The sequence below is a fragment of the Coloeus monedula genome, assembly GCF_965178545.1.
Source record: "Coloeus monedula genome assembly, chromosome: 13".
Classification (NCBI taxonomy): domain Eukaryota; kingdom Metazoa; phylum Chordata; class Aves; order Passeriformes; family Corvidae; genus Coloeus; species Coloeus monedula.
In genome coordinates, this window is record NC_138793.1 from 11444773 (window position 1) to 11458905 (window position 14133).

Genomic DNA, 14133 nt, shown 5'->3' on the forward strand with positions numbered 1-14133 from the left:
TAATATAATTTGTCAGACACAAATTAATCCTTCCTGCCCACTCAGTTGCACTGGTCAGTCCTCCTAGCAGTAGTATTTCCAGTTTGGGTACCTCAAGAAAGATGTGGATTCACTGGGGAAAAGCCAGAGGAAAGCTTTAAGAATGCTCAGATATGTAGAAACTATGACCAGGGAGAGAAAATCTAGGAACATTAGCATGGTGCAAGCATAAGAGAATCATAACACTGCACAAGTGTGCAAAAAATAGCTGCAGAGAGGAAAGAGAACAGTTCTCACATCCACTGAGGATGGATATCATCTGAAATGAGAGAGATTCTTCTCAGATACAGAAAAAAATCATTCCAAGACTTTACCAAGGAAGTGCTGGAAAGGATCAGCTAGGGAAGTCATGAGGTTTTAAAAAGAGCTTGTAAAATCATCTGCCAAGAGTGATGGAAGTAGAATTGATCATTCTCCTCTGGAGCTCCCCCCAGCCTTACTTTCTCTTATGATTGTGCTGATCCAGTTTGTTCACAGCTCTGGGCTTTCTCAGAGGACAGTGCTGGTTTCAAGGACTGGCTATCACAAGGAAATCCTGGAAACCAGCCAAGAGAAATCCTACGCTCATCAAGCTTCCATTATAGGCAGGCCTCAGTTAGTCCAAATATATCATTATGACTACTCCTTAAGCACCTGCAGTTGCAAAACACAAATAATAGTTTTATAATAATTAAGTTTTATGAATGCTGATGGTATCTTTGTGGAAGCAGAGACGTCAAAGTGGGAACTGAACTATGTGACATTTATAATTAGTTTCATTGCAGCAACATGAACAGTCCAGCAACCTACAGACAACTGTTGTACCAGGAAGTACCAATATTTTTGTGGAGAAATGGAAAAGCACCATAGCAGAACAAAGTGTTTGAGCCAATGTCACACAAGAGGCCAGTGGCCGGAGCCCAGCACTTGCTGCACAGACAGACTGGCGGCTCAGCCCCACCAGTGGACAGGATTTCTGTGAGAACCCAAAAGCCGGCTTCCTGAATATGGTCAGGGTGGAACTTCCTCTTGGGTTGAAACCAGCAGCAGCGGCATTTACACCGCCAGGCAGGCCGGCAGAAGGTGCCGGAGAACGGCGTTTTAGAGCTGCTCCTGGAGCATCCCTCAGGGCAGGCGTGCGGGAAGGGATCCCAAGGGCATCCAGCGCGCAAAGAAAGGCTGCAGCGGATCTGTAAATCTCACAACCAGAATTACTGTACCAGCCTTATGCAGTGGTGAAAATGCACTATTCTCCTAGGAACGACCTCTGCCGTGTGCCATGACTGCGCTTGCCCCTCTCCCCCCTCAGATAACGGCCGGCATTGCTCCCAGTGCTTATGAACATCGTCCTGCGATCGCACCCAGCGAGCGCGGCTCAGCTGCGGTGTCTGCAGCGCGCACAGCCCTGGCCAGCGCGGGGCAGGGCAAGGGCAGGGCTGCGGGGACAGGGACCCCAGGGCCGGCCGCCTCCCGCCTCGGCCGCAGCCCTCAGAAGGCCCGCCCGCCCTCACCTGCCCGAGGCGGGGCTCCCGCGGTGGGCAGGGCCGGCCGGAGCCGCTGGCCCCGGGCCCCGCCGCTGGCTCATGCGCAGCCGCCGGGGATGGCTGCGGCGATGGCGCCGCGGGTGCTGCCGCTGCCCAGGCAGCACTCCTTCAACCCGCCCACCGTCCCCAACCCCTTCGTGCACCCGGGCCGCCTCAGCGCCGGCGACAAGCTGCGGGTAAGGCTGGAGCGCGGGCGGGAAAGGCCGCCGGGGCCGGGCCGGGCTGCCGGGGGCTGGGATGCGGACGGGAGAGCGGCGGCGGGGCGGGCACGGCACCCCCGGGCACGGCACAGCCCGGGCGCGGCTCTGAACCGGCGCTACGTGCCGCGCCCCGAGCCTCCGCGGGGCTGTCAGCAGTGCCGGGTGGGGGGCACTGGTCGCTTTCGAGCCCTCCGTGGCAGGGCAGAGCGTGGTGTGAGCGATCGAGGTTTGAAAGTGCCGCCGGCAGCCGGGGCTGCGGGGCCCGGCCTGCTCAGCACCGCCCGTGCCCAGCACCGCCCGTGCCCTCGCGCCGCGCCCGCAGGAGAGCGCAGCAGCCCCGACTCTGTTCCACATCTACAGCTCCTGGCTTTGCCGGGAACTGGCTTATGGTGAGAACATTTCCTTCCCCTGTACGGCATAGTTTGCTTCCTGATGTAATCCAGAGAGCAGATACACGAAGAAGTTATGTAAACGGTCAAAGATGCAAAGGGTGATCAGCATAAAAAAGTCACTGTTTTTTGAAATTAAGTTCTTCAGCCTTTCACAGTCCACAAGCTGCATGCTTGCTCAACGCACAAACAGACGCTTATTGACTTCAAACTCAAAACTTTTAACACAAGATTTAAAACAAAAGCTTGCATTTTTAAGTTACTATTACCATTTTAGCTATAATAATATATCCTGCTTTTTTCCTTCAGGAGAAAGGCTTGGATACAAGATACATTCCATACAAAACTCCGTAATGCACCTGGAATGAAAAGCACCCATCTGGGTCAGGGCCTGGTGCTAGTGAGCTGAGGAGCAAAACACACACAAGAGTTGTAAAGCAAAAACACACACAAGACAGAACCTTTTTTTGTATTGTGGTTTCTGTTCTGTTCTTTTCCCACTATGGTCATAAGGTCTAGGATACTTCCTACTGATTGCTTTGTTCTGTAAACCTCTGCTCCTCTCTCGCTCAGCACTGCGCTGGGAATCAAGGCCTTACCAGACAGTGTTACTATAAACTTCAGAAAAGGGAAGTTTCCCTTCTCTTTCCATTCATGTCAAGTGTAGTGTTTCTCCATTCTTGCATGTTAAAGTATTGTCTTGTTATGTGCCCCCATTCTGTATTATTCCTTTAACATACACCAATGCAAACATATGATTTCAAAACCCTCTTTGGGAGTCCACAGCATGATTTACATATGTTGGGGACCTGCAATGTAAAGGCTGCTGTGTGCCTGATGAATGGAGCTTGTAACTGAGACAGGGTAGCTGTTTGCATTTCATTCAGCTTTAAATATATAAACATCCAGACTGAAAAGTGGAATGAGAAGATTTTACAGTTTCTTGCCAGTCCTTGCTAATAGTTTACAAGCCAATGAGATTTTTGTCATTCTTTCTAATGTGCAAAGCAATGATCAGTTGTGCTGTACTAAACATCTTCATGTGCCAAACAAGATTTTAAAACAGTTGTCAAATACTTCTGGTTTCCATCCTCTAATTGAAGTTGGCTGCAATTCATTGTTGAGATTTTTCCTGGGACTTAGTTTTAGTTCTTTTGTTCCTGATTGCTCACTTGCTGTCCTGCAAGAGCACCTGCAAGTGCAAAGCACAAATTCTAGTTAAGTCTTTACTGGATTCCAGCTTATTCAGAAGAGATGTTCAGTGGACTTCTGCAGTGGTTAACTATGTAATAGCACAACCAGCATGCTAAAAGCGGTACTTTTAACCCCATGCTTGGAAGCAAGCAGCTGGACTGCCTGGCAGAGCCTTAACACCCTCTGGATGCTCATGGAACACAGTCTTGCCCTGTGTCCTGCTGTGGGGGACAGTCCATCTTATCACATCTTCAGATGTCAAAGTATTTCAGTGGGAGTTGGGTTTCATTCCGGTCCCCAGCCTCCTCTGCTGCTGCTTCCTGGATAATTTGACAGCAGCTGAACAGAATTTCTAATGGAATTCTGTGGCTTTCTGATAGACCTGCTTTTTCGCTTTCCAGGTTCGTGCCATCAGTGGAAGTATAATCCCATCTATTGATCAAGGGTCTGTCAGCAATGGGAGTGGGGCCTGGACTGCCAGGACTACTGCAGTGACAGGATATGCAGTTATTGCAGACACAATTAGCAGAAAGTACACAGGTGATTCAGTACATGGGAAAAAATTCTTTGGATGACTCAGAATAATTCTGTCTTTGTGATTACTGTACAGAAACTGGAATGGCTTTGATCCTACTCAGTAGTTACTAAACTGTGTTTTCTTCTGTATGTTTTTCTCCTATACTTTTCCTTTTCTAGTCTATCTTGACCTTTCTCTTTTCTGTCCTCTTACCCTACTCTGCTGCTGATGGAGCAGAAACCAACTCTGCCTCATTACAGTCACCTAGGAAGCCAATAGCTTGCATCAGCAAATCAGTACCACCTGTGCATCTGCCTAAAATAGATTAATGAATTTATTAAAGTTTTGAAGAAGGAATTCTTTTGCTTTTGCTAGTGCATCCTTTATTTTTCATTATAGGTCACTACATATATTTTTTTTTTTTCATAAAGAAAAACATTATGTTAAGTCAAACCACACTGATTTATGTTTACGCTGCCCATTTTGGATAACTGAATGCAGCTGAAATGTTGAACTGGACTATAGATTCTAGTAAAAGAAAATGCACATCGAGAAAAAAAAACCCCACATCTGATTTTGGGAGACAAGCAAGGAGTCTTTGCTGGTTTATCCTCCTACCTGACTTTTCCAGATTTGCAACAACTGGCACCAGAGTGAGTGCGAGGAACAGATCTCTAGGGTCAAACCTGTCATGCTCATTTCTGTGATCAGGAGCAGTTGCCTGTTGTCCATAAAGTTATGGTTAAAATTCCATAGCTAGTTATACAAAACTGTTACATAAAAGAAAGAGCTAGTCAGACCTAAGTGTTCAGATCTCTCCTGGAAACATGTTGTATGGCAGTGCTTGCAGAACATAAACATCAACACAGTGTACCTGCTTATCACGCTTACCTAAATTTACTCTGTGTATCCACTCTCATGTTTGGTCTGTTGTCACTGTGCCTGTGGTAACACAGAAGCGAGTCCTGAAGTCCCCAAATTCATCTTAATCCTCGTCAGTGTCAGAGGGTTTAGAGCCAGATGGCAGAGCCTCTCCTGAATATTGACAGGAGGAGGGTGGGAAGGCATTACATGAACATGGAAGGGATTTGGTGAGGAGGGAAAGGACTGTGTTGGTGAAAGGAAAATTAGAAGCAACTGACTCTGTCAAAAGATTGGATGAAGTATACACTAAGATGCTTATTTTCAAATATACTACACTTGTTCCTTCTTAAAGAGAAGAAGTAAATTAAAATCCACTGTGATGTTAATAATCACAGCTCAAGGAAGTTGCAAATTATTTTGTAAAACTGACTTCCAAAAAAGCCTTGCTTTTTCTGTACAGTAACAGGCCACTGTTAAAGAGCTGACCAGAAAGGTTGATTTTGAGAGAGGAACACTTGTTCAATTTTAGATTTTCTTTAAAAACAGTAAAGTATAAAACGTAGTAAGCTCACAAGTAGATGTTAAACTCACTTAACTCTCCTTCAGCAACTTCTCCCATATGCCTGAACTGGTGGAGCTGTCAGTCTGTGACCAATGACACACTCTCAGATAAGTTTCGAGGGACTTGAAGAAACAGCTCAAATAAATTTTTAAAAATCACTATTACAGTTCTTTTGCAGTGTGTTTTGTTCTGTGCATAGGTTTACACACAAACTGATCCTCATCAGTGAGTAGCAGCTGAGCTGGATTAGTGCCAAAGGGAATTGAACTCTTTACTGGTTTTCCAGGAATGCTGGGCTCTGACCTGCTCACACAGCTCACCTGCCTCCCAGCCCTGGCCTTGCTCAATCTGCACAGTGCTTGTTGCACCATAAAGGCCAGCCTTCAGGATACAGTTTCTAACCTAATGTGCTGGAGTAAAGCAATTAAGAATTTCTTCCTGCCTTGCCCTGTGCAGAGCTGCCTGTGGTACAACATTGGGCCAATACACCTGTTTCCTGGAGCTGTGCATGAAACTATGCAAGCTAAAGATTCTTTTGGGAGGGCTGGGGATGATGTTTGAGGATTATTTGCAACTAGGGCAACTAAAACTGTGGTTTTGCTTAAGTCCCAACTAGGGGAAGTAGTTGTGTTGTGTGTGCACAGCTCCCTGAAGCAGTAGTGAGGATCACTTGTAGCAATATTGTGACTCAACATAAGAGTTGTCATTTGAAAGGGCAAGAGTACAGTTAGTCATCTTTATGATCCCACTTGACTTCTAGATAGACAGCTAGTGATAGAAAGCTCTGTAGTGGAGATTTGTGTCAGCTGGGCAGACTCATCTGAGCTGGTTGTGTGCTGCAGACCAGGACCAAATATAAACTGGAGCTGGAAAACTTGGTTTACCCTCTGTGTCTAGCTACATCCAAGCCAAAAACTTAAATACTCTGATATTCCAGTTCTACCTGAAATGGGAACTCAAAAGTGAAAATGAAATACCGTGAATGACTTCCCGTAAGAGCACTGGAATCATTAAAGCTTTCCTTACTAAATCACAAAGCAATAATGGTAGTACTTTAAAATCCTTGTAAAGTAGCTACACACATAGCAGTGTCATTTTTGTTGATGCCATTTCTTAAGATTTTTCACCTCTGTTTTTCCAGTCTGTGCTCCAGGGGATTATTTTGCTTCCCCTCCGTGCCATATGCATCACATTTATTTTACTGCTAGCTTGGCTGGTCGCATCAATTGCAACTTCCTGTCAGCCTGGAAGAGGATTTCAGCCACTGGAAGGATGGAGGAGGTAAAAAAGTGACGAATATTTGTGAAAACTAAGCTTTTTTTTTTTTTTTCTTAATAACACAAAGCTAGGGTCTAAAGCCTTTTTTTCCTTTCACTCCTGTTTGTGATTGAAGAGGATTCCTCAGTTTTACCCATTTATATGAAGCAATTTTTTAATGAGTGTATTTTACAATAGTGGAGCTTTATAAATAGGTAGATTTTCAGTTGTCTTGAGGCTAAAAAAAAATTTGTATTAAAATATTTGTAGACTATCTGTAAGCCAGGACTTACTTCAGTAATAATACTAACAGGAATATTTGAGAAAATAAATTCATTAAGCAAGTATTTTGTAACATGACATAGGCTGAGCTCCTGTGTAACCTTTGTCATTTCTGCTATGCTATGATTCTATGACAAAATTAGCTTTGAAAGCTCTCTCAGCTGCATTGCCCTTGAAGTGGTATTTCACAGCTGCTTCTGTGGGTTCTGCGTTTCAGTTGCTCACTTCTGACCTCAAAGTACTGAAGTTCCCTTCTAGCCACGATGCACTGCAGCAGGAGGAGGAGACACAGGAGGTGAATTCTAAGAGCAAAAGGTTACAGAGAGTCCCATGAAAGGAACATGTCCCCTACTGTGGGAAAATGTTCCAATAAGGCAGCATTGTCATTTACTCTTTATTGTTTAAAACTGATAGTAAAAGAACAGTATCAGTTACCTAAATTCTTACAGAAAGGACACTAAATCTGCTAATTACTCCCCTCACAACAGTGTTATGCTACAATGCCATAAAATACAGCATGAGAAATAGTGTACCTGGCAGGAGGGTTTCACAAGGTGGTGTACATTGCCTTATCTTTCATCAGGACAAGGTGATGTCCCCTTCCCCACTTCCCCTTTACTCATACATTCTCCTAGTGAGTAGTATTGCTTCCCTGTGTGGGGCACCAGTGCTGGTTAGAACTAGGAAATCTGTTAGGGGATTTTCTTTTAAAGTAAAAATAAATCCTGACTGTAAGCTGGATGATATTTTTGTGGTTTTGTTTCCAAGGAGGATGATCCAGACAACCCTCTCAGGCCTGACTCGTACCGCGTACTTTGTGATGGGATTCCAAGTTAAAGTGAAAGGGAAAGTAGCGAGCCTACCAGAAGCCCCCATCTTTGTCGCAGCTCCTCATTCAAGCTTTTTTGATGCCATTATTTGTGCCCTAACTGGAATGCCATCAATAGTGTCTAGAGCAGAGAATTTGTCAACTCCAGTATTTGGCAGTAAGTATTTATAAAAAACAATTTAAAAGTTAAAAGTCAACAACTTGACATGGGACCAAAAAATTTACCTCCTGAAGTAATTCAAGGGCAGACTTTTAACCTCCATAGGTTCCAAAGATACTGACAGATTATTTCCAGTGAAATCCCTATGATTACCTTTCTGAATTGGTAAAAATGCCTAGAAATTATGCTGTTTCTTTTCAGGTATGAAATGTAATATCATTTTAAACTTGTTTTGTACTGAAAGCATGTTTTGCAGCTACTCAGGCTGGAAGCTTTCTCTTTAATTCTCCCAGCAGTAGCTGTTCCACTGCTGTCTTTTAACAGTATGGCCCACAAATGTGAGTGAAGGTTATTTCAAAACAGACCCAAACTACAGTAGTCTGGAAAACACCACATTTATAAGATTAACCTTGCAGGCACTGTTATGGATTTTTTTAATGGGAGCAAGACCAGGAAGGAATAAAAGAGGAGTTACTCAAAAAGGAAATGCAGGGAATGGAAAAGATCAGATGAGTCATGCTTCTGTTATTTTCTCCTCCTTTTGGCACAAAAAGAATCCCTGTTTGCATTATTGCTGGAATCAGTTGTAGACTTTCTGCTGGCCATACAGTAACCCCGAAATAAATACAGTAGACAACACAGCAAAGTGTCTTTGTAGAAAAGAAATGAACAGAGAATATATTGATTTTAGCTTAAAAGCACAGGATTGGGACAGAGAAGATAATTCTTGGCCAGGTTTCCTATCACAAAGGTCCACACATTCTGATGCAGACTTCTTATTAAATGAGGAGGGTTTTTTCTGTAATTTACATAGAAGCTGTGCATGCTTTGTAACTGAAAAGGGATGGCTAAAACTACATTTTGGGTGCAGTCTGTATGAGTTAGGCTTGAGCAGACACAGTCAGGTTACTTTCATAGAATTGTGGGGAAATGCTTAGTGACAAATAACAGCAATATTATTAGAATGTTGGGTGAATTTTGCATGCTTATATCTACTGTAAAGCTCCTCAGCTGCCAGGCTGGGTATGTCTTCTGTGTCTTACTTCCCATTTTGCAGAAAGAGGAGAATAATAGCACTCTTATCAATTTAGTTTGAAAGTTGTTTGTGTGCAGTCTGTCTGCTAGTATATGAATAATAAGTTTTTGCTACAAGGAAGCCTTCAACCCACGTGTTTTCTAAGCACTAGTATAAGACAATTTTTTTTAAATCTGTTTCACAGCAATTTTAAGTTCCCTTCAGCCTGTAGCAGTTTCTCGTCAAGACCCTGATTCACGGAAGAACACGGTTGCTGAGATAACCAGACGGGCATTATCAAGAGGCCAGTGGCCACAGGTAATAAATACACTACTTAATTCTCTTCTATCATGTATTCCTAGTCCCTGTTCATTGTGCATCACAGTATCACAAGTGCCCAGCTGGATAGGATTCTTAAAATGTACAGAAATAAAGTCAGCTCTCAGGTATATTACTGGGTTAAGAAAGGAAGAGTCTGGTGCCCAGAAGGAGTTTTGTTGTGACAAATGGATCAGTTAAAATCCAGCCAGTACCAATTCCTGTTGCAAATGCAGATGCTCTTGACTTTCTGTTTTTCCTTTTCAAGTCTTAACATGCTGTTTTCAGTGTAGCAGATGAATTGCATTGGTATGTGTGGATCAGTATTCTGAAGCTAGACTATATAGCTGTGCTCACACCAGGTAGGGGATGAGCAGTTGATGAGATGGGTAACTCAGATTGTCCAAGATCCAGTACAAACAGTACTTTAGCTCAACACATCAGTTTCTTACAAAGAGTATAGCTGAGGTGAGGCTTGGTTCTCTCTTTAGGTTAATAATGCACTAAAGCCAAGATTTTCTTTACAGTGTTTCTTTCTCATGGTCATTCCTCAGCAGCAAGCTGCTGTTCTGCTTCCAGGTCGTGGATGGCTTTCCATCTGGAAGAGCTAACGGGGCAGGGGCTGATCAGGAGGGAGGAAAGTGTTGAGGCAGCAGCTCTGCTGCTTATATGAAAAGCAGAGGGCTGGGATGCAAATCCACATCCTTTGGAAGAAGGAAGGCTGGGAGTAGTTGTGCAGCTACTGACATCTCATTTGGCAGGGCCTTTCTGCTTTCTTCTTGGTGCATTGACTCTGGTCTCTCACTGCCTTCACATACTACAAATACGATGTCATTGCCATGGTGCTCGACAAATCCAGTCAGTGATACACGACCTTTCTCCAAACATCTTCTGTGCAGATTAGTGTATAAACTCATGCTTTGTGTTTTGAATTACTTCTTGACTTGTTTTCTTGGGGGTTAGTTTACTTAAAATAAAAACAGTAAGTGACTGGTTGAGTAGCTGGAGTTACAAGGTCTCTTTAGTCATAATTGGATACCCCCTAAATGACTAGAAAAGTTAACTTTTCTTTCACTTTTGGTCCACTGAGTGGCTTTTGAGGAAAATTAAGTGGCAAGTGAAGATACTGGACTTCAGTAGCAGGTACCTCTGTGACAGTTAAACCTGCTGTTTACTGCTCTACTTTCTGAACAGTCTCTAGAAACAGAGACCATTCAAGCAGGGAAGACAAACACTTGCCATTTTTTTGTAATGGCATTATTTACACATCGTACATTTTTACTTCGTAAGTACATTACTAAAAGCTTTTTTAACATTTAGGCCACTTTAATTTGACTCATAAGTGCATTTTTGTAAGCTGCTGTAAATAATATTAGAGCCTCCATTATTTTTTAAAATTTGTCAGTTTAACATGCACATGCCAATTTTTTTTTAATACTGGGTTTACAGACTACACTGATGCTTATGATTTGCTGAATTGTTATGGGTGAATGCCCTGGTAGACCTAATCTCTGCTAAAAGCAGCATGGGGAGGAAAGGAAAATGGGCTCCTGCACCAGTGCTGCACTTGGGATGAAACCTAGATATGTATTGTGGCATAAATAGATTATGAGTCAAGTAATCTGGGAATCTCAAGACTGAGTCAGCAGTACAGCTGAGGGTGTCACTGGGTGATTCCTAGTCCTGTGCCCTGGCCACACTTTCCAATTACAGGCTATGTAGGGGAGGTCTGGCTGTAACTTGCTGTGTGCAGCTGCTTCTGTAATACCCTTGAACAGTCCCTGTCCCTTGGGTGTGACCTACTGAGGCCTCTTTCGCAGCTAGCCTTGACCCTTCATTCAGACTGAAGTGGGAGCACACACCTTTAACACTTGATCCAGACCATATTTTGTGCTGGGGTGTTTTTAGAATGCTGCTTATGATGGTGTAGTGATATGAGAAATACAGAGCTTTCTTGTATTCCATAAGGGGCTGGATTCAGTGTGTCACATTGCAGTGTACAGTGCACTTAATGTACTGTCAGACACGAATTCAGAAACCTTCTGGGTGTTGGTGTGTCTGAGTCACTGATGTTCAGAGGCTGCTGTGGTGTGTAAATGCCTTCAGAGCTCTGCCTCACAGCACATGCCTTCTCTGCCTTTTGCTCTGCTAATCAAGCTGTGATCTCATCACAGCTGGCATCTCACTGATAGGAGCTCCGCCTGTAAATGCCCAAGTACCTCATGCACCTCCTTTCAGCCCAGGCTCTTACATTTATACACCCAGCAGCTCAGTAAGGAACAGCTGTCAGAGGAACAATTTTATTATTACCAACAATAAAATTACAAGTGAAATATTTTTGTATCATATTTCTGAACTGATAAAGGCCTTTCCCCAGAGCTCTTTTCTTAGAAAGCATTGGTTTCCAAATCAAGATGGACCAGGTTAATAATATTGTGAGCATCCTTCATTAATATGTTTGTTTCCTTCAGAAACGGTAATGATATTCTTGTAATACAGTACAGCAGGTCACAGAGCTTGCATAATGTCAGCTTGTGCATAACAGATACTAAAGTATAATCCTTTTATGAAATATATGTATGTGTATATATATTTCTCTCTCTTTAAATCCAAGATACTGATTTTCCCAGAAGGCACCTGCACAAACCGATCTTGCCTGATCACATTTAAACAAGGTGAGAGATTTTGTCCTATTGTTGTTGGAAAATAATATGTGATGTTAATTTGATAGTTGTAGTAAGGACTGTATGTACATCATCCACAACAGCGCTGTAGTCATCACTTACATTATTAAAGTTTCAGTGGCACTAAACCCACTCTTTTATATTAGTCAGCTTACTTCTCTGGCTTGTGCTATTGTGTTGGATGCAAAATATCTATGACGTATATGGTTGGTTAGTTGGGGGATTTTCTGGGTACAGTTTTCATCTAATTTATTTACTCAGAAACTCAATGGTGATTATTATGAGATGAATGTATGAACTTACTCACATGATGTTCTTTTATCTCAGCTAACAGTTGGGCTGTCTTAGATTCCTGTAAATTATGCCATGCAAGACTTAGAAACCAAGTTACGAAATGTCTTTGCATAGTGCTTAGGAAGCCAGGACAACAAATCATTTTTCACACAGAAGCATAATTCATTGCATGGCTGATCATTAGATTGTTGTGCTGTCCTTCAGTTAAGAAAGGAGAACAACATGACTTTAACTGTTTTACAGTATCTTGGGTAGAAAAGTTACAAAACCACTACTACACGCTCAGATCCATATCACTTGTGGTGATCAGAACACAGAGTGAATCAGGAAATGCTCAACAGCCCTGTGAGCATCTCATCCTTTGAAATTAATGCCTATCAGTGGGGAGATAATGCACAGAAAATGAATTTCAATAGTCCAGGAATCTTAGGCAGCTTTCTCCTTGAAATGGAGCCAAACCCTCTTCTGTTGTGACATCTTGCTAGTTGTGCTGCTGATCTAAAATAAAAAACCAAAAACCCAACCTACAATATACATAAAACCCAAACCGAATAACAAACAAAAAACTGAAGAAGAGCACTTCTCATTCTCCTTGCATTTTTAAAAATGTCTCCTTCCAGGTACCATGTCTGAAATAAATCACTTAAAGCTCCCAATTGCTGTATTAAGCTTAGTTGTAACAATCAGTTCTAATTTGTGGCTGCAGGCGCCTTTGTTCCACAAGTCCCTGTCCAGCCTGTGTTACTCCGATACCCCAACAAACTGGTAAGCAGAACATTCTTCTCTGACTAACTAATAATACAGAAGGCAAAAGTCTGACTTAAGTGGTACCCACAGTAAATACTTTGCATTGTCACTGAAGAGTATATTGTCCTGAGCTTTAGCAGTGAAGAGCTCCTGGAAGCAGCCAAGCTTCCCAAGTGTTACCGTGGTGTAGTTGCTATTCTGACAGTGAAAAAATTACTGCTGGACTTCTTGGCTAAAGAGGGGAGACAGGAAAGTATTGCAGCAGAAGTTGGAAACTTCCTGCAGTGCCATGGAGCCTGTACTTTGAAGTCTGAAATGGACCCAACTTCCCTATTAGTCATCATTTTTGGTTAACCTCAGGACAGTCTTACTGCAAAGGGACTTGCAGAGTTTCTGAACAGAGGCAAAGCTGAGCCATGCAGTACATCCAACACCCCTCCTCAGGAGGGCAGCTTTGCAGATGTTCTTTTCGTGCAGCATTCCTGGTGCGGCTCCACTTTACTCCACGTGTAAGGCTGGGACCTTTTCAACTTTTTTTAAATTATCTAGTCATTCAACAAATCCAGGAAAGACCAAACTTTCACTTCCTAATGTTTTGTTAGGATTAAAAATATGGTTGCTATTGTTGTTATTTGCAAAGACTCCTTTGTATAATCCTTTTACAAATGAATTTCAAAAATTAACCACTCAAGGGGATTGGTATCGCATTTCACTGATAAGATTTAAGGATTTGCCAGTACACACTGTAAAAATAATGTATAAGAAGTAATAATTACAGAGTGAGAAAAAAAAATTTAAAAAAAAAAATCAAAGAAAAAGCAGGATAAATTGTGCAGAAGTGTCCTTAGGAAGTAAATGAGACATATTTATGGGAATGCCTCTCTAAAGGGATGGGTAAGGCTCACTGAAAAAGTCTTATTAGTTTTTCTTTTCCCTACTTCTGTTGTTTAGATCAGAGTGAATGATTTACAGTATCTAACTAACTATAAATGTTATTCCCAATTGTTTATAAAAGTCTGCCATGCTTACTTCCAAATTTTTAAGGCAAGGAATCCTATCTGCCTTAACACCTTTATTTATTTTCACTACAGGACTATAAAAACATCATCCACTTTTACTGAACTTGTGCCTCTTTTAAATTGTAACTTGTCTGCTCGCTAACTTTCATCTGGTTTTGTCATACATTTCTGTGTTTTATTTTTTTCCTTAGGATACTGTGACCTGGACATGGCAGGGCTATTCATTGTAAGTTTCTTAAT

The 14133-nt window shown here is 42.5% G+C and overlaps 1 protein-coding gene across 1 annotated transcript in view; it reads left to right on the plus strand.

The window, feature by feature from the left end:
- Positions 1-1611: 1611 nt before the first annotated feature.
- Positions 1612-14133, plus strand: part of LPCAT2 (lysophosphatidylcholine acyltransferase 2) — a 29894-nt gene continuing 17372 nt past the window's right edge. Inside the window, exons 1-7 of the mRNA XM_082290173.1 lie at positions 1612-1738; positions 6430-6569; positions 7596-7813; positions 9037-9149; positions 11764-11824; positions 12834-12892; positions 14085-14119. Coding sequence (XP_082146299.1) covers positions 1619-1738; positions 6430-6569; positions 7596-7813; positions 9037-9149; positions 11764-11824; positions 12834-12892; positions 14085-14119 — 746 coding nt within the window. The 5' untranslated portion in view covers positions 1612-1618. The remainder of the gene's footprint in view (positions 1739-6429; positions 6570-7595; positions 7814-9036; positions 9150-11763; positions 11825-12833; positions 12893-14084; positions 14120-14133) is intronic.